General features: G+C 34.0%; 2 protein-coding genes across 4 annotated transcripts in view; both read right to left on the reverse strand.

Annotated features, from left to right (window-relative positions):
• LOC148300345 (uncharacterized) overlaps positions 1 to 8,817 on the reverse strand; it is a 32,075-nt gene extending 23,258 nt beyond the window's left edge. Inside the window, exon 1 of the mRNA XM_088274924.1 lies at positions 8,673 to 8,817. The gene's annotated coding sequence lies outside the window, so the exon portion shown is untranslated. The remainder of the gene's footprint in view (positions 1 to 8,672) is intronic.
• A 939-nt stretch (positions 8,818 to 9,756) lies between these two features.
• On the reverse strand, positions 9,757 to 20,660 carry LOC148300346 (aquaporin-11-like). Of its 3 annotated transcripts, none has more exons than XM_088274920.1 (8): positions 20,472 to 20,660; positions 20,137 to 20,337; positions 17,010 to 17,193; positions 15,279 to 15,401; positions 14,064 to 14,215; positions 13,430 to 13,568; positions 12,475 to 12,576; positions 9,757 to 11,002 (listed from the first exon to the last, which is right to left on the reverse strand). In XM_088274920.1, the coding sequence occupies exons 2-8, from the start codon at positions 20,185 to 20,187 to the stop codon at positions 10,776 to 10,778; spliced, it is 978 nt and encodes a 325-aa protein (XP_088131046.1). In that variant the 5' UTR covers positions 20,188 to 20,337; positions 20,472 to 20,660; the 3' UTR covers positions 9,757 to 10,775. The 3 variants fall into 3 exon arrangements, with proteins under 3 accessions (XP_088131046.1, XP_088131047.1, XP_088131048.1); XM_088274921.1 differs by having other exon boundaries at positions 20,412 to 20,660; XM_088274922.1 differs by lacking the exon at positions 12,475 to 12,576 and having other exon boundaries at positions 9,759 to 11,002.
• Positions 20,661 to 20,999: the final 339 nt, after the last annotated feature.

Here is a 20,999-nt window from a genome sequence, read left to right on the forward strand (position 1 = left end):
TGTCTGGGTTCTCTTGAAGAGCAATTCGGGCCAATCTATAGTATTTTCTTGCATTCTATTGACATGGGCATTCCAGAATCGTCTTCGCTGTCTTCTCCATCTGACTATATCCTCCGTACTACACATTTTCCCGATTTCCGTGTTCCTTCGATCTCTTGACGTGTTTCCGGCTATGCAACTCAGTGTCTTCATTTCTGAAGTTCTTACAAGTGATTTGGTTCTCGCTGTCTGCTCTGATCTCCATTCCATATGTGGCAATCGGTCTTACACATGTCCTGTATATTCTTACTTTTCTCTCAATATTCGTGTGATATTACTTCCAGATTATTGCTCTTGCGGCCGCATATTGCAGCCGCATTATTGACCTGTCTTAGAGTCTCATCAAAGAGGTTAGGTGGTACTTGACTACGTTAAAACAGTATATTGGCGTTGGCATCAGACGAAAATAGGCCTGTCAATTAAGGGGCAATCACGACTGAAGGAGTCTGACCTATGGTGGCATCGTTGGTCGGTAGGGCAGTGTCATATACGAGTGCGCGACATCCCATGATGCTATTTATACAAGTATTTCATCAAACTTAATGCTCAATATTTTGAGTGTGTCCAAATCTTCGTCCACAAACCTGGCTTTTGTCCACTTAAGAGTTATATATTTTTTAAATTAATATCTCCCAAATGGACAAAACCCAGATTTGCGAACAATGATTCGGACACACTCAAAATATTAAGAATAGTATAACTGGGCAAAATATGAGTTTAGTAAAAAAATTAATAATCATGTTTTCAAAGCGTCTCCTAGTATATAAAATAATTCGGGAAAAATCTTACGCAAGTTTCATGTCTCTTCTAAATAAAATAAAAAAACTTACTCAACTCAACCATAGATGGTGCCGAGAACTCGCATGTAAAAGAAGGGAAACATAAAAAGTAAACGAATGCCATCCTAGTCGGCTAATCGAAATAGTAACAGTTTCTCATTGGTCACACCTCTACTAAAACACGCAAATTGTAACCAAATTTGTGCGGTGATTAGCGTGATGAGCTTTAAATGATCGAATCCAAAAACCGAATTACGTAATGACTTATTTTAAAGAAGTCTTCATTAAATTCGATCGCCATGTCTACAACAAACGCAGAGCGAGATAAAATTCAACGTAGAAACGGCTTGCACACAACCAATAGCAAATCAGTGTACAAGAAAGCGAATTATTTTTTCGGATGAACGGATCGGCGCCTGTTAGATGTTGCGTATTATGCAAAATAAGTGTACATTGTGCAGTGCGAGAGTGTCCATTTCTATTAGCTTCCGAGCGAATAGCTACTAGGTATTTTGTACGCTGTGCAGTGATGCCTCGCATTACGAACTTCATTCGTTCCTCGAGCAAGTTCGCCATGTGAAACGCGTTTTCCTACAGTGTATTTATTAATTTATTTTGTTTGGGAATTACACAGCTTGTGCACAAAAAAACAATACACGTCAACAAAAAAATCGTTCTGTAGCATAAAATATGGTATTGTAACGTAAAAAATATATTTAAAAAAAACATATTTTTCTAGTTTATTTCATGAGTTTCTCACTCTCTCTCTCTCTTTAACCCTTATTCAATGGCACTTAGGGCACTGTATCGTATATAAACAGTGTTTTATTGATTACATACACAAAGGAAAGGTAATTAGCCCCACGCTCCATGTACCAGTCCAGGATAATAAAATATTTAAAAAATAGATGATTTTTTATTATTTATTTTTGCTCCTCTGGAATGTGAACCCGAGAATTCTGCGTGGCACACAACAGCGGACCCGAGTTTACTAACAACAAAAAATGTGTATTAATTTTATATGTAGCTACAAGATATTTATGTAGTTATATAAAAATCACTAAAAACGTTCAGTTTCATCGTACAAGTGCATTGGCTGCGTGCGACCTTGGAGCGAACGATCGGCAGCATGTAATACGATACAGTTCGTTGTATAAAGCGAGGTTCGTTACGAGTCGCGTAGTCGACAAACAGAATGTTCCTTGTTCGCAGCGTTCGTTAAGCGAGTCATCACTCTACTCGCACGAGACGCGATGAGCGGCGCACGGAAGTAGTGCGTAGTTGTGATCTCCCTTCCGCGGATGGACCTTGTGGCGGATGCAGCGTTTCTGGTCCATTTCCCATCCAAGACGGAAAATCAACCAGACCCGATGGATGCCTCGCAGAGATGTAACTAATTGGTTGAATCCATATGCATTTAAGAATTACTCTCACGTATCGCACACAAGAAAACACCTCCACGAATGTGCAAAGGCAGATAGCCGCAAGTTAAAAACAGTAGTTTTGAGATAAAAAGGGTTTAAAGTAAACTTAAAATGATGCTTTTTTGGATAATGAATATCTCGGTAAAGGAGAGAGATAGAGCAACATCTGTGATTGTATATGATAGAGGCCGGTTATAAGAATGCTTTGAGCCGTGTTACGCCAAACAGCCGCAACGCGAGTTACGGCTAGTTAGTTGCCTTTACACATTACTAGTCCAAGTAAAACTCACAAATCATTTGAAAAGAAAAGAAATATTGAGAGGTAAGGAGTTGTTTTTAAAAATATAAATTGTATATTCTAAAAACCAAAAAAATCCAATATACATTGTTTTAAAAAAATCGGGCGTGAACATGTGACCTCTCCGGTGGAATGTATTCTGTGTTAGCAAATATATCACCTTAAATAGAATATATAAAAAAATAATAGACCTTATTAAACCAACTTATCTAATCTTCACTGCTATATCGCGCACTCCTTTCAAGAACGTCATAAATAAAAAATCGTCAATTTTCAGTTGTGCATGTTTTCGGAATGCCCAGAAAATGTACTATATCCCAGCAAAAGAGGCATATTTTTAACTTAATATTTACCTGCTACAGGGCAGAAAGTGTTGTTTTTGCATTATGTTATTGTTTTTTTTAAACATACTAAATATTTTTCAAATGGAGAAAAAAAACATTCAGGTTTCACCCAAAAAGATCTGTTGCACAGTAAAAAGTTTATTAAGTGGCTTGATATTTATTTTTAATACATTGTATTCTATTTTTAAACTTTAAAAACTTCTCCTGAAAAATCAAGTTTTTTGATTTATGACGTTCTTGAAAGGAGTAAGCGATATGAGCAAACTAAAAAACAATAGACTATTGAGTGCATACACAGTATATGTGAGCATGTTATCATCAAACAGGGGCTTGGTGCCGCTAATATTCATCACTTTAGTCATCGCCAGTAGAACAGGTCATGGACAACCGAATAGGTTAGAAACTACATCATACGCTCGTCTAATAACTCGTGTCTGAATATACGCATTCCGTAATACGTTACATACAATCCTGGAAGGAAAAATACAATATACATATCGTAGTCGTACAGGAGAAAGTGACCAAGTGCATTTTTTTTTACAAAAACGTGATTATTGACTATTTGATATCTAAACTAACTAACTAACTAACCATCACGCCGCTTCCCCGCAGGGGTAGGCAGAGAGAATCGAACGCCACACCACTCTGTCTTTGGAAACATTCTTTGCCTCTTCTACATTCATGCATCTCCTCATACATACCCGACGATTATTACGACTCCTGACCCGGCCGCTTTCAAGTATTTGACATACCTGATTGTGCCAAGTTTTCCTCGGTCGTCCTCTGCTTCTTTTTCCAACTACATTCGCCCCATAAATTTGTTTAACCGTTCTTTCTTCACTCATACGCTCCACATGTCCAAACCATCTCAACACACCTTTCTTAATTTTATCGATAATGCTTATCTCAGCCTTACATTCTTTCCTTATTTCATCATTCGAACATCTATCAAACATCGTTTTGCCACACATTCGTCTGAGGGATCGCATTTCGACTGCATTCAGTCTGCTTTCATCCTTCTTTTGCCAACTCCATGCTTCGCTTCCATACATAAGGGTTGGAACCAGAACTCCATCGTGTACTGCCAGTTTAGCTTCCGCTGATAGATTTTTATTTGCTAAAACTGATTTTAGTGCACCATTCACTCTGTTCCCAGCATTCACTCTCCTTTCTATGTCTTTATAATTTGATTTCTTACTAGCTTAATATTGCGCTGAGAAAATCTCAAAGCGATTTTAAACTTGAAAGGATAATTAATTGACTTGGTAAAAATGACTAACTAACTGCATTGATGTTTTTTTTCTTGCCAAGCAAAAGTGACTTAAATGGCCCTCCTGAACATTTTACGTTTTGTTAGTTGGTCACTTTCTCCTGTACGACTACGATATGCACTTATAAGACTGATAACATGTAATTCTGACAATTATTCGGCAATCAGAATCATAATGTGACTTACTGATAACCAACCGATAAGAACTGAGCCATCTTTAAACTCTGTGAGGCGTGGAATTTCAGCAAATAAAAAAATCCATGGTGCACAGAAATTTTATTTCATAAATTTTAACAATTTTTGCTGATAAAGAAATAAGAGTACAAAAAAATAATAAAAAGTTATTTGGTTTTAATTATGCCCAATATTTAGTTATTTTGAAAGTTTTAAATATTGAGAGTATTTGAGTTATTTTAAATAGTCCAATGTTAATAAAGAAATAAAAGTAGAAAAAAGTCATTAAAGGGTGAGACTTAAATAGATCAATAATTATTATAATTAATATAATATTAAATTTTCGAGGTGGTATACAAAAGATCCCACCGTGCAGTTTGATATAACAAAAATGTGGGACACTTTTAACCCCGCCCATGCACCAAAGGGTTAAGGGCAATTCGCAGAATTCAAATTTCAGAATGCGGACGACCGCGCAAGAGGTCGGTTTTCTCCACTTGGGAGTTATTTTTATATTTTGACATCTCGACATAGATGAAGAAGAATATGGGGAAGTCTGGGTATTTACAGGGCTCATGACCTCTAAAAGGGTCTCTGCTATATAAAAACTTTTTGCAATCTAACATAGATGGCTGCTGTGAACTAATATATGTACTGTGTCATGAGATTTATCAATATATCTAGGAGTTCCCAATTTTTTTAGTAATGTGGTCGTCAATCATGGGCAGAATGGTGCATCTTGCGCGTGTGTAAAGAGATCACGTAATCAGCCTATGACAGGTCATGAGACCTGTAAATACCATATTCTTCTTCATCTACATGTTGAGATGCCAAAAATGTTAAGTGATAATTCTGATGACGATTGACATACTTCAGTGTGGAGCGCCACAGTAAGAAGAAGAAGAAGATGCGTACGTTTTATCACTCGCATTTTTTGTACGTACTCTTACATGGTTGCATTTACAACGCTACACGTCCCGAGATAAGATACTCTAGTTTGCATAATACACACGTTTCTGTATTTCACTTTTTTCTACTATTGGTTCACGCTACAGAACACCTGTCCACACACCTCCTTTCGTTCGTCAACATATCGTGTAACACACAGATTCTCAAACTTAAGGCCCGGTAATCGATAAGTCGTAACTCAATTTTACGAAATTGATTTTTTCTTCTTCTTAAAACACCGATTTGTATGTAAAAAATGTTTTATCTGAAATAATTTTATGGTTTTGAAAATAAAAATAAAATATTGAAAGGTATGGGAAGGAGATAAAATAAATATTAAAAAAATATTTTTTCTATAAAAAACAAAAAAATATCCGTATTACAATCATAAAAAAAATCGAGCGTGAAATGACGTGTTACCTCTTCGGCAGTGGGCTGGCGAACGAGGAAAACTGCGTTTCTATTTACGATAATTGAAAAATATTAAGGGTACCTATACGTATTTTTTGCATATTTACCAATATCAACGTGTTACATGTGTGTTTATAAAATACACATATGAAGTTTAACTAACTAACTGATTGACAAGCATATAACTGACTCTTGGGAGTATAGAGATGGATCCATCACATGCCGCAATAAAACAGCGCTACGAATCGGAGACGTTTTGTTGTTTTTGGTAGACTGTGAGCAAACGCAGTACCCCTTTCGAACATAGCTTTATCATTTCTTCGAGTTGCTGTAGAATGGTAAATACACTGCTTTTTGATATTTTGTATCTATGCTATCATCAAGAATTCTCGCTATCCTACAAGTCTATCGTGAGTGATGTGGTGTTAGGTCCAAGACTGGCAGAGACAGTGAGTCATCTGGGTCTTCAGTGTCTAGAAAACAATTGGTATTTCCTGAACGGTAGATGCCATAGTTGATGGTAGATGCACATTCTAGCACGTACAGCGATAGCCGATGCCGCCATTTGCGATTGCACTTTGCAAAAAAGCAGCAAGATCCAATTATGCAGACTCTAGTTATCTCGTTCTGAGAGATGGTAACGCGAATCATTGATATCACCTTCAAGCAGTGGCGCGCACAGAGAATTAATAATGGTAGGTAGTAAGATAAGCTAGTCACTACTTACTAGGGTTGGCAGTAGAGGTAGGTATTGAGGAAATGATGAATTTTCTCATAAAAAAACTAAGGGTGGTGACCGACCGGAGCGTTTCGTCGTAACGTAACGTCGTAACGTCGTAACATCGCTCGCGGCGAGCATCCGAAACTATGGATGGGACGCTCGGCTCGCTGTACTGACTGCCTGAATGGTCGCATCGTAACGTGTTACGTTACGACGAAATAGCTCCGGTCAAACGATCACCCTTACAAACGATTTTACGATTAGAAAATGCGTAGTTTAAACAAATTATTAATTTCGTTTGAATTTTACACAATCTTTAAAAACCAGGTTGATATAAACACGCGTTGTTTAAAATTAGCTATAATACGTTGAACTCATTATTTAAATGAATGTTTATTATACGAAATAACCCAGAAAGGAATTTATATACGGAATATTATAACAAGGATATTGAGTAATCGACAATAATAATAATATATAATATATGAAAGCGTGAATCATTTATGTATACCAAGAAAAAGTGATATTATTCTTGTTTTTTTAAAAATAAAAATACTAAAAAGTGTTTATATTTGCATATAGAAGGTAAAATACCATACAATAAAATTCAATATTTTCACAAATGAGAATAGAATATTTGGCAGCCAAGACAGAGGTCCTAGGTTCGATTTCTTAGTGGCTCCCAGGTGGGTACAAATAAAATAATTACAAGGCATTTTTAACTTTAACCGCTAGTGCTGAGGATCGATACATCGACTTAGGTATACTTTACTAAAAAGCGTTGCCGTCGATATATCGACTATGACACCAGTGCATTTTAGCGGTCGAGCTGGGAGCTTGTGTCGCATCGTGTTCGTTCTTAAGTTCCGATTTGGCAATGATATTCGCACATAAACAAATTAAACTAATGTTTAATAATAAATAGAAATACATTTTGTTGTAAAAACCTTTTGTTTTCGCCCTTACAATGTCCAATAAATTTGAAATGGACTATTTTTGCTAAAAAGTCTTCAGCAATTTTAGCACACATATAAGAAAAAAAATCTCAGCACTAAAACGGCTAATATTATTGCCCTGAACTGGTACCTGTACCCTTCATAAAATTGACGATCAAGTTAAAATGGTATCTCTGATGCAGTGCCCTATGCACTATTGGGTACGAATAAGGATCAGGTCAGAAAGAAGCAGAAATAACATTGTCCAAAACATTTAATAATTATGTTAAATGTAAGAACAACATCATTGGTTAACATCTTGGTCTCTAAATGAAACGCCCATTTTAAATTTTTTTAAGGATTTTTAACGACTTATAAATATTGCTCAAAAATTACTTTTTTCTACTACCGTGAAAACCGAAAAACCCATTGAATGATACAAAAGAAAAAAAATTAAAATATTTTGTCATTCGGGTGGGAAGTGTTAACCTTTCGAGCGCTTGACTGACAGGATTGTAGTTTGTTTGGGACATTGTACATTTTTTAAAAAGTATTTTCAAACTTCCTAGGAATAGGATGTCTTAAGAAGTTTTGACTCGACAATCATTAGCAAATTTTGGTTTTGGTTACCTGAAAATATATACGATAACCAGTAAATTTGGACAAATATGTAATTAAGACCTTTTGGATCCCACGTAAAAAGTGGCAGGTAACGGAGGGATATCGGTTGCTATAAATATAAACTATAAATGCTAACTTTCTTTTTTATAACAAAACAAAATCGGTAGGCACATATCATTAGTTTACAATATTAAGTGGATAGGTATAACAAATGCGCAATTTCACACGATAAAATTTTTCATTGATTGTAATCTTAACCTTTAAAATAGTTGTATACATATACATAAAGTCCCCACAGGGAATGGATAAATAGGTTAGAATGACTTATGGCTTCAAATCTTTATCCTGGTAACTTTAATAGACGTGTTAATAAAATCTTCGAGACTATCAAAACAGAGATTGCGAAATGCTGATTCTAACTCAGGTTCATATAATATCGAGTATGTTTTAGATAAGATTAAACAGTCATCAAGGGTACGGGGTAAACGCCTTTAAATATGACACAAGAAAGTAGACAAATAAACGACATATACACAACCCATCAGCGTATAATAACTACAGATAGATTCATATTTATTTTCCGGTCGATTAAAGCTTCATTGACTGTTTCCTTCGGTAGAATCGCTTTAAATTATCGCGAGAATCCCAGATGTCAAATATAACATTCGGAGATCAGACAGTCACAAAAAATAATATTTACAGGCTTACCTGAAGATTATATGCAGAGAGGGTATCCCAGATATATTGTCAATAGTTCACTGAATGTTTTCACTCACTTACAAGTAACAAAATTATTATATTTTTCGAAATTTGTCAAGATTACACCCACAAACTCGTAAAAATGGCGAGCGAGCCAGCACCGCCTTTCGCTTCGTTAACCGAAACTTGGGGAATATAGCAGCATTCTATATCAACTCGGTACTACAGAGACATCTAGCGGACTTCTGTTGTAAATAATTATCGACACAGGAATAATTTTTATCGACATTTAAAATGCCTTCTTGATATTGATTTTATCAGTGCCTCCTAGATAATTTACACGGTACCTACCTAGAAAAGGGAGAGTGGTTGGTTCAGATATCTACTGTAGATTTTGATTACATACATTACATTTGCTTACGTTACCTACAAAAATATTTTAATATGTAACACTTTCTAAATAAACATGAGGGGCTTCTTAATCAAGTTGTGAGAATCCAAACCTGAATCTCACATATAAAGGCCGCAACACTTTCAGGTGACCATTTAGTGGGTTTGTAATATCAGTATAATGTATGGATTTTCTTTTATTTTGAAATATCAAAATTCAATTAAGATCTTTAAATTCATCTGAATATTATGTAGAAATATTTTTTTATTTATTGTTTAATGTTAAACTAAAAAAAAAAATAGTTCATATTATCATTATCTAAATGAGGTAATATCATAACGAATAAACAGTTAAAAAGAATTGTAAAATTTTAAACTTGTATAAAATAGTTTTGATAAATATTCTTCTTCTATCTCTATTCACACTCTAATGGTACATAGGACACTACACACAGAATCCACAGGGTGTCAAATTGATTATCAACTACATGATAGTATTTGGGAATAAGAATGGAATTTGTTTGATGATTTCAATCAAGGTGCTGACGGCAAAGGACATTACTCCTACATAGAAAAGGAAATAGAGGAGAAATAGTAGTTGGGAAAAGGAATAAAGCAGTAACGGGGTTGCATACCTGTACCCGTACTAGCTTGTGTAACTAAGACTAATTTGAAGGAGTTAATAAATACTTTATAAATTAAGTAAAACAGTTTATTAAAAATTTAAAACTGGTAACAGATAAATAACTGGTTTTATTAATACATATAATTGTAAGGCACATCAAGTTTCTGGGAGGGCTACAAATAAATATTATTATGAAGTTACAATATAAATATGTTCATTTCTTAAAGCTCCAATGACTAGATTATTTCATTACGGGATAAAATATACAACAGCTTTACCAAACACTTTCACATTATTATAACAAAATATGCTGTGGGAAAATAGTTATAATATCTTTTTTAATGTTATGTAGCGCTGTGAACAATGTTAGATGATATCGTTATATTGTCCACTAACAATTTGTAAATTGTTCTATTGCGTATTTGGAATAGTTCAGAAGTCTACAGCCCGATTACAAAATAAATGGAAAAAAATATAAATCAAGCACGTCAACACATTTACCTCGGGTGGACTATCATGTTTTACGATCTAGTAACCATGTTCTTTATTCAGGATATAGTTTCAATTATTTTATTCCCTTACTATATATATATTTTATATATTATTTTTTGATATCTCATCAAAGATGAAGAAGAATATGGAAGTCTGGGCATTTATATAAAAAATAATATGAAAATAACTCCTGTAATTGGAGATAATCCAGATTTTGTGAACAAGTATTTGGACACACTCAAAATGTTGTAAATATATTTTTTAAATTATAAAATAATTCATCGTTTATTTGGAAGAATATCTGGCTAGAATATTTGTAAAATTAAGAGTAATAATTTGGAGAATGCTAAAATTGTTAAATTTGTGATAAATTACATATTTTTATGGGATATAAATATTCAATTTAAAGATGTCTAACTAGAGGTACAATAATATTCTTTGTAAATAGAACAAAAATTGCTTGTGGATAGATTGAATTGGTGACAAGTAGCTCCTTGCTATGGCGCTGACGCATATTATAATAGCCCGACAGCAATTTTTCCCGAGATGAGTGTGCTTAATAAAAGATTCCATTCGTTTTGTAATAGGATTAGTGTTCTGGTTATCTAGTCTTCCTTGGTCTCGTCCCATATGGTTTGGCCGTTGAGTTCGCTGGTTCCCTGCATGACTTTCTGCACCATGGGCAGCTTGTACAGGTAGATGCTGAGCACGGCCCCGGCGCAAGCTCCGATCCAGTACACGACGGCGTGTTCCAGCAGAGTGTTGCCGTCGCACCCGTACTTCAGGGATGTTGCCAGAGCGGGGTTGAAATATCCACCAGAATAGTCAAAAGCTACGGAAGAAAAAGATTAATTAAATTTCACACCATAAATTGAAAAAAAAAAGAGCAACATTGTTAGATTTCTGATAATTGCATGGCTATGCAGTTTCAAAATAAAAATATCAAAATAATCACCGTAGGCAAGAATATTGAATTTTTGGGATGCATATTAGTTTTCCTGGAATTACCTAACGTCCTTCTACCGCTTTGTAGCACTAAAATGACCCTATTTAGACTTCAATTTCTCATGTTTTATATAACCTTTCTAATTATAAATTGTTTTACTCTTTATAATTAAACTTAAAATAAATTTATGAAATTCTGGGGCGATAAATTCTAGGCAAAAACACTATCTTGTTAAAGGCATGCATTTATTACATATTTATGGATATTATATTTAGGCTTCACACACAACTAAATATTTATTTTTTGCAGAAAACTACTTTGTTACTCAATGCACATTAATTAATTGTGGTAAGTGAGTTAGTGGTGATAAATTAAGATAAAAAAAGCAAATCACTGTTTTCATGAAAAATATTCAACAAAACATGGCTAGTCACAACACAAAAAAAGGATAAATTGTAAATGGTCTCCAAACTACTCTAACTTAATTGAATGCATTGATCGATTAATTTAGTGATACATTATAAAGCAATACATAAATATGCATTTTAGTTGGTGGTTGGAAGACATTCTTAGCTCCTTATTATTATTTATTATCATATTAAATGTAATGCTTTGAATAAAATTATTTGTGACATTTCTTTTTTTCTGAAATAGAGATGAGTTACAAAACGGATTTGTATTTATTTTTGTATTTTGTCATATATCTCAAAACAACTACATATTTATATAATAAAACGATGCGATTCTAGTTTGAAATTCAATTACAACTCCAAACAAGGCAATTTAGAGATGATCGGATTTGAATGAGATTGAAACTCTCCCAGTACAATATACGTACATATTTTTTTACGAGATAAAATATTTCATATCAATATTTAATGCTATTATATAATGTTTATATAATAGCATTAATAAATAATTTGCTATGCTTTAATAATATAATTTACTATGCTTTATTCCGTTTTAGGAAGATGTTAAACAGAATATGATCAAACACTTTTAGCTATGTAATTTATAGTTGAAGCACCTTGTGATTTTTACACATTATAATTTTTTATAATGTGTAATAATAATTAAAGTATAATTAAACATTATTTTTTACCAAACATGGCATTGCTGAGTGGTGTTCTTTTAAATTCTTTATACGTTCATGGCAGAAAAGTACATGGTGTAAAATAGTCTATGTAATATATAAGCCCATTTCACTGTTAAAGTGTTGAATAGTAAAAAGTAGCAAATTAGGCAAGGAACAAAAATTGGTTAAGTACGCATTCGCATACAAATAATAACAAGCGTGCTCTATCTAGAGTTGAGTGTACATATTTACAATTCAGGGAATAGTGTCTCAATTTGTGTACCTTGGCCTAATTTGACTTTGCACAAAACGGATACGGACATATCGGAAGTTGGATTCCGATCTTGGTATGCGTACACGTATTCGGAATCCTTGAAAAACACCCCTGAAAATGGACGATACGTTAGTCTGAAATTTCTCGGTGTAATGACTACATATGTGCATTAATTATAAATTTATGCATGCAAACTTAAATTTCATCTAGGTGAATGCCTATTTTTAAGGCTTGGTATGGGACAAAACCAAAGATAATGTGCAAGCGGTTCGTTTGGCCATAGATCAAACCATTGATAGATAGATGATTCATGTAATAATTTGCCAGTAACATAAATGAAACTAAACAAGGACATGACATGATTGAACATTTAGAGAAATGAGTTTATCCCCATAAAACCCTTATCAGCACCTGATGGTGCACAGGCCACTGCATCCTATAGACACAGACATCTTTAATTAGATGAAGTCAAGGTGATCAGTTCTGCATTCCAGGATGTATATTAATAAAATATTAGGGTGGTGACTGACCGGAGCTTTTTGCCGTAACATAACGTCGTAACATAGCTCGCGGCGAGCATCAGCGAGCATCCGAAACTATGGATGGAGCGCTCGGCTCGCTGTACTGACTTCAGTCACCACCCTTAGAGTAAAAAATCATTGATATTTATTTCTTGACCTCCCCTGAGAATCAAACCTGGGACCTTTACAGCACAGTGGCCAAATGCGCTTTTTACAAGGCAACAGACTTGCATTTTTACAAGGCAACAGGATCCCATCGTCCAGTACGTCCCTGCTGCCAATCCGTCAGCAATTTTCGTCTGAACTATGAGATGCGGGTCTATCTTGGAAGAATGTAAAGGAGCTGGCAGCCAGCAGAAGGGTTTGTAGGCAGTTTGTGGATTCTATATATGTAATATGTGATGGATATGGATTCAGTAATAAGTAACGTGATTTATTCATACCAGCGACAACGAGAGAAGTGGCAATGAAGGAGTCGATGGCAGTGGAGAAGCGCGGACTCAAATCACCCAGGGACTTGGAAGTCAGTCGACATGCACACGTGGCTAATCCCTCTATGATTGCTCCATACAACATGGGCACCTATAAAAAATACCAATCCCAATCACACCATTAACTTTTTGACATCTTCAAACCATTATCCACACCCTAAGGTGCATAGAGTACTGAATCATATAAACGCAGTGCTACATTGATCATTAACACATGAATGAAGTAAGATCAGCCCTTCGCTTCAGGGTAATATTGAATAAATATTAAAGTGAAAAATCACTTGTATTTATTTGACCCCTTCCCTGGGAATAGAACCCGGGACCTTAAGTACGGTAGCCAAGCGTGCTAACCATTACACTAAGGAGGCGGACAAACTTTTTAACAGCACAATTGTAATATAAATTGTAGTGTGATACAATTTTTTTTCAAAACACACTTATGCTTTACAGTTTAATTATATATTTTATCATACATTATTAGGCAAAGTCGAATGTAGGCACGGAGGGTGTTTAAAATGTCGAGGGTATTTAAAATATAATATTTATGGTTTTTCATAATTTGTGAACAGCATATAAATAAACATACCTGTAGATCGGCTTTGCAGTCTTCAAAAGCTCTGTCTTTGTGTGTTTCTGTGATCTCTAGGGCCCAGTACATCTGGACGTACTTGAATATCAAGAAACCTCCAGTCAGTTCCGCCCAAACCTTGAGAAGAACATGTCGCAGGTCTGCTTTGCCTACAAAATCAAATTATGAAATCAATTTAAGCTTGTATTTTGCAATTGAGAGGTCATTTATAACCTTCAATAGTGAGAAAGTATATGTTCAGCGAACTTTGTAACTAAACTTTTTACTTATAACCCTTATCCGCACCCAATGGTGCATAGGGCACTGCATCGAATTGACGCAGTGTTATCTTGATCATTACTTACATGAAGACAAGGTGATCACTCTTGCACTTCAGGAACCAGTCCAGGGTAATATTAAATAAACATTACAGTGTAAAATCACTAATATTTATTTTCACCCCCCCTGGGAATCGAACCCGGGACCTCCAGCACGGTAGCTAAACACGCTGACCATTACACCACGGAGGCGGGCACTAAACTTTTACATAAAAATAATAAAATATTCAATTTCGGCAGACATTTTTTTGCAAGATAATAGAAATATTATGAACGCACAACTTTTGTTTGACAAATGTTGAGTTTGTACACCACTTCATTTTACATTCAATCTCAACGCATTTGTGGAGAGAAACAATATTTTTCATTCCAAAAAACAGTCGTTATTTAAACATTATCAGTTTCGCGGAATTGAAATACTTGACAGTGGTTTGTTCACGAGTCGGAATAATTGGTGAGTATGTATGAGGAAATGGATGAATGTGGAAGAGTCAAAAATTGTGTTCAAAGAAAGATTCATGTGGTGTTCTATTCATTCTGCCTACCCCTGCTGGGAGCCGGTGTGATGGTTAGTTAGTTAAAACGTTTATTTTTTAATATGGTTATTTCATTTTATTTATATTGTAAACAAAGCCCTGCTTTTGTAAAATTATTTTAAAATAAATATAAAACTTATTAACCACGTTTATTTTTGATGTATAGATTCTATCCATCCTTGAAAAAGACAAGGCGTGTTAAAAGCGGTGGGAAAAATAGTAATACCAAAATAAAAATGGATACAAATAAAGTTTGTGTAAGCAGAAATCGAATATTGCTTTAAAGCAGTTTTAGTTTTCTTACAAACACCTCGTCATCTTCAGGGATGGATACAAACTAATCTAATTGGTTATTATACCTTCGATATATTCCTCCAAGTGGGTGTAAGGGCACGCCGAAGCGTCTCCCCAGTTTGCAGCCCACCATATTGAGAGCAGGAACAAGAATATAGCATACGTTGCTACACCAAAGTTGTCAGCAACTGGAAAAGTTTACAAAAAGGTCAATCAAAGGCATCCAGTAAATAATAATCCTGCAAATTTTAACATCGTACTCTACTCAGATAAATGGTAGATATTTATTTTAATTTTTTTATTTATAAAAATAGTATACATTTATTTAAAGAACAATTTTAAACATATTAAAAATACTTTTTTGCAGAGACCCACAAAGCCACCTTGTGTGTCTTGTCGGTGGAGTTCTTTTAACATACATTTTTATTGTTTTTATCCTTTTTTAACCTAATATACATATAAAAAAGAAAGAAAAAATTAAGAATATAAACTATTTTACAATTCTCATAGAATTAAATCTTGATCATTTACCCATTCCTTTATTTTGCCTTTGTTCCATATTTAATTTTAACCTCTAACCTCCGTCGGTAACAAATTAAAAATGTTTGGAAAGATACATTGCAGTATTCAAGTCCCATATTTATTGTTGATTTATGAAACAAATATTCAGTAACAATCCAGTATCGTCCTATCTGGCCTCGTTTTACTATCTGGCCAGATATATTACAGGATAGTTGAAAAATATTCATTATTTATATTATTTTTTATATTAGACACTGGATTATTCACTCTACATGCATTATTTTTCCCTTTTTTATGAAAGAAGATGGAAGTCTGAGCAAAATAATAAAAAAGGGAAGAATGATACATGTTTCATATCAAGTTTAGACACCTTTAAAATGATACTGTTAAAAAAACTGTAATTGAGATATAAAAAAAAACAAATGGATATTGTAGCTAATATCATTAAAATCCCTGAATACGTCTAATCCAGGGTTTCGAGCTAAACTAGCTCTTGAAATCAAGTTAATGTTGGCTGTTTAAACCCCTTGACATATTGAATGGTTCCAAAATGACAAATTGTACAACAGCCGGACCTAATTTTGAACGATTTAGAGAAATATTGCATTATAAAATATGAGAAACATTATTTTAAAAACAGGAAAGGTCACTTACGTACTCTACGTCTGATCTCGCATGATACCGTGTAAATAATATTATGATGATATCATGATAAGATATAAAACTCAAATAATTAATATTAAAACTACAAATGTAAAGTTGAACATACGGAATACTTAATAAATCATTTTGGTTTGAAGCAATTAATATGTTTAAAAAGACGCGCGAATATCATCTCTAAAACAAATGATCAATTTTGACCAAAAAATGTAATTTTTAAATTTTCCGTCTCTTCACTTCTCACTGTTCTTTTCATTGCCAATGGAAAAAAATACGTGAAATTGCCAATGTTTAAAAAAAGTTGCCAATGTAAAAGCTATTACTCTAAATAAGTACTTACCTATAACTAAAACACCTGATCAGGGGATCGCAAGCGGTTGTGGTCAGTGTTGCGGACTCTGAGTAAGAGTTTATGGGTTCGAATCTACTCTACTATGACTTGATTTATATTTTTTAAACGAAATAACTACAAATAGAATATGAAATCGAAATATTTGCTCACAAAAATATTTATCTTTTATGCAAACAATTTTTTTAAATTTTTTTTGCAAACAAACAATTTTTTGGAAAGTTATTAGTTAGGGTAGGTATGGTAATATATGTTTTTAACTTACTTATGATAAGCTCAAAACAGCATCCACATAGTTCTGCAGTAGCAATGGCTTCCTCAAACAATAGTTTAACAAAGGGATCGTTTACTAACTTATTCACAGCTCTTCGCGCGCAATGCGCTAGAAGTGAAGTTAGCAATATAAACAATGTTGACACCACAAGTGGCGCGAATGTCATCCTGTTGACCTGGAATATAAAGAATCGAAAACAAATGTTAGATTAAAGAGGGGAATATTGTTATTAATTTCAAAAGCATGTTTAAATTGTAGTTTTGTTTCCAACATGACTCCATCGCCCGATATTAACACAATAGGACGCGTTTCTGGTTCGGAATTTTAATGTTGCATCAAATTTTCACAGCAATAGTACGTAAACCGTTGTGTATACCAATGATGCCTAGGTTTTTAAAAACTTGAATACAATATTTAATAATATTTGTAGGATATTATTATAAAAGGAATTTCAGTTTTTTATGCATCATAATTTGCATATAAAGAGTACTATATAGTTGTTCGACATGAATAATAAAGTGCGTAGCCCGTTTGGGTACAACACGTAAGGTTCTATTCCCAATGTGGACAGTCCTTTTCACGAATAAAATAATAATAATTATTATATTGCTCCTAAAATAACATGATCATTCCTTTAATAACACTGCAATTGTTCTACGTACCTATTGGTACGTATTACTTAATTATCGCCTAAATTAACACTCCGTTGATCCGATGTTTTGTCATAAGGGCGTGAATAGGTTCGAAAAAAAACACTTTATTAAAAAAAAAACGTTTATTCACATAAAATAATATCCTTGTGGTAAGTTCACGGGCGAGTTTATGTTAATATGCGAATTTTATTATATTACGACCGAATTATTTTAATTTAAATATTAAATAAAAACACTGTAAGACCACATTTGAATTTATGAATGTAAACATGACTAGTTTCGAGAGCTACAGATGCTCTCATCAACAGGTAAAAATACAAACTAACTTCACCTGCTCAACATCTATGTAGTTATCGATCGTATTTATTTATATTAATATATTCAAAGGTGATGTATTAATTTTATATTTTAATCATTGTGTTATTAAAAAATTAATACCAAATAGATAAATTATGTAGTTATTTAAAATGAATATTCTATACATTTATTTTTGTTTTAAATCTGTCTTAAAAATAACGAATGAAACGAGGATTTTTAATATTTACAAAACTACTGTACACACAAACCACAATTGAACAAATGAAAGAATACCTATTTGTCGCATTCAATGACATTAATACACGTTACAAAAGTTGTGTACATCCGAGTACTTATATATTATTTATTTGCGGTCACGGCTGAATGTTTCTCAGAGCGAACTAACGGTCCATCATTCTAGCTGTCGCATTGATAGTTACTTATTAATCAGACTTCAACCTTGTTAAACTGACACGTGACATTGCATCGGGCTAGCCGTTTTATATTATACAGGAATAGGTAGGTATATGTGTGGGGGGAATTTATAATTAAACTCGGTTCTCCAACAAAAGACAGCTTTCATGCACATTAAAAAGACGCGGTATAAAAATAGGTATTCGTATAATCATTAGGAAGACAGGGGAGGAAAATCAAGAGTTTTACTATAAAATAAAGACTGTATGTGTGTAAAATCATTGTATGACAGAATTAAAAACGAAGATATTAGAAAGAAATGTAAGGCTGAACTAGGTATAATTGAAAAGATTAAGAAGAGTTCTTTAAGGTGGTATGGAGATGTGGAGCGAATAGATAACGAGAGAATGACTAAGAAAGTATATGTGGCGAATGTGAGCAGGAGAACAGAACGAGAGGGCATGTATGACTAGATGTATGGATGTGAAGAACGCTAGGAGTGTATGTCAGGACATAAGAGTGTGGTGTTCCATCCTCTCTGCCTACTCTTGCGGAGATACGGTGTGGTGGTGGTAGTAGTAGTAGTAGTAGTAGATGACACATGAATACTATAAATTGCCGTGCGTTAGTATCGCGAGAATTTTTCGTCGGATTTTAATATTTATTTTTCTGATTTGTTCGCCTTCATATTGGGGTGGTTTGAAAAAAAAAGAAAATTAAGAAAAACCCTCAGTAACAGAAAAAACCGCAATTTCGATCGTACAAAATCAAGCTTTTAGAACAATACCGTTTACACAGCAATGACACCATCATCTTTTTAACGTAACATAAAAAAAATAACATTGTTCATGGCGGTAAACGTGCTTCTTGATAGGTGCTCTCACTTCCTTTAATTTCCTTTAAGTAAATCCTTTCAGTTTTGACCTTTTTCCACGGTCAATGGTGCAAAGAGCACTGATTATTATAGATGCAGTATTTTATTATTTGTTAATTACATGGAGGTACGGTAATCAGTTCAAGAGGATATTAAAATAATACAAGAGAGAAACATTGCGAATGTTGAGGTTCATCCCTCAAGTATTGAGCCCGTTCCTACCAGGACGGTAGTCAAACGCGCGAACCACCACACGAGACGGAAGAAATTATGATATTCCGGAAAAAATGTGGTGTTCAAAATTGCATGCAGTTTTATAACATAATTAAATAGCTTGTCAAACATATTCGTGCAAGGTCTAAAAATATTTTGATAGTGGTATTTCCTTTTTGAAAAATACCTTCACAGAATCGTAAACTATGGCAACTATGAATTTTTATATGTATAACAAAACGTTTTCTGCACACTAGCGCGGTACCTGTATAAAACAAGTGCCCTATGCACCATTTGGGAGAGGATAAGATCCAGAAGAAAACCTTCATAGTAGTATTATTATTATCAAAAAATATACATATGTATATAAATTTTACGAGCGACGGATATTATGAAATTAAATTTAACATCGCTTCAAAAAGTTTAAAAACAAATGTTTGCATTTAAAAAAATATGATGTATCTTGTAAGATTGTTTTTTTTTTGTTGTAAAGATATTGAATTTCAATTGTGTCATGTTTTAGATATTTTAAAGTACAATTTGAAATTATTATATTGAAATTAAATCGTATTTGTAGATATCATATCACGATATGTCGTCCAAGGTTTTTCTAAACATAGAAAATGAATAAGGCTCAAATATGCAAAATATAAAACAGTCCACATACCTTGATGACAATCTTCAAAAAGATGCCCAAAACATCGATAGTTATCTTCATTTTGGCGTTGCAAATTACTTCTCACTATGAACAATATATATTTCTGCGATTTTTCAACCAAAAGTTTTTCATCTCTTTCCGGGGAAAGCCGCAAAGTCACTCGACACTATGTAAAAGTCATTTTGACGTCTGTCTCGTTTGGGAAATGCCCTAGAAAGAGAAACAGTGCAGTGAATAGAATACTAAAAATACGTCGATTTGAGAAATTCACTCTTTGTAGGTACCTGGTATGTAAATATGTGTATGAGACTTCGATTCGTTACGTAATAAAAAGTTTTTCTTACCACTTTTCGGGACAAGCCGATCTTTTTCGTCTCGCAGCCAACTTCGCATCTGTTGAGCTTTCCGAGACAAGTCGTTGTTGAACTTCATAGCGATTCCATCGTTTGCCGACGCCGCTTATAGATTCTGAAGTTCCGAGCGGAAAGGCGCGAAGAGCCGCCGACATGGTGCCGCGGCCGAATCTTTATTTAGACGCCTATCCTGAGAGACTGACTTCCACGCGAGGAGTGCCCCCTTTTATATCCAGTGGATATTCAGTCTTTTTTGAAAATGGAACACGGGTTTAAAACAAAGATAAATTTACGACGACACGGATGTGTCAGCGGTATTTTTCTTTTTATTTTTGTGTCACACGTGGTGTTTTGCAGCTAGAACGATGTGTACAAAATATCTCCCGGAGCTTTATTTTATTCTATTTTTTGTCGTAGCAGACAGAGCACATGGGACATTTTATCCTATTTTTGTCAACTTAAATACAATGATAAATGAATATAACTGCTTCGAGAAATTGAAGAATGTGAATATGGTGT

Source organism: Brachycentrus maculatus, unplaced genomic scaffold, assembly GCF_059751285.1.
Source record: "Brachycentrus maculatus isolate JH-2025_06_01 unplaced genomic scaffold, ASM5975128v1 h1tg000748l, whole genome shotgun sequence".
Lineage (NCBI taxonomy): Eukaryota > Metazoa > Arthropoda > Insecta > Trichoptera > Brachycentridae > Brachycentrus > Brachycentrus maculatus.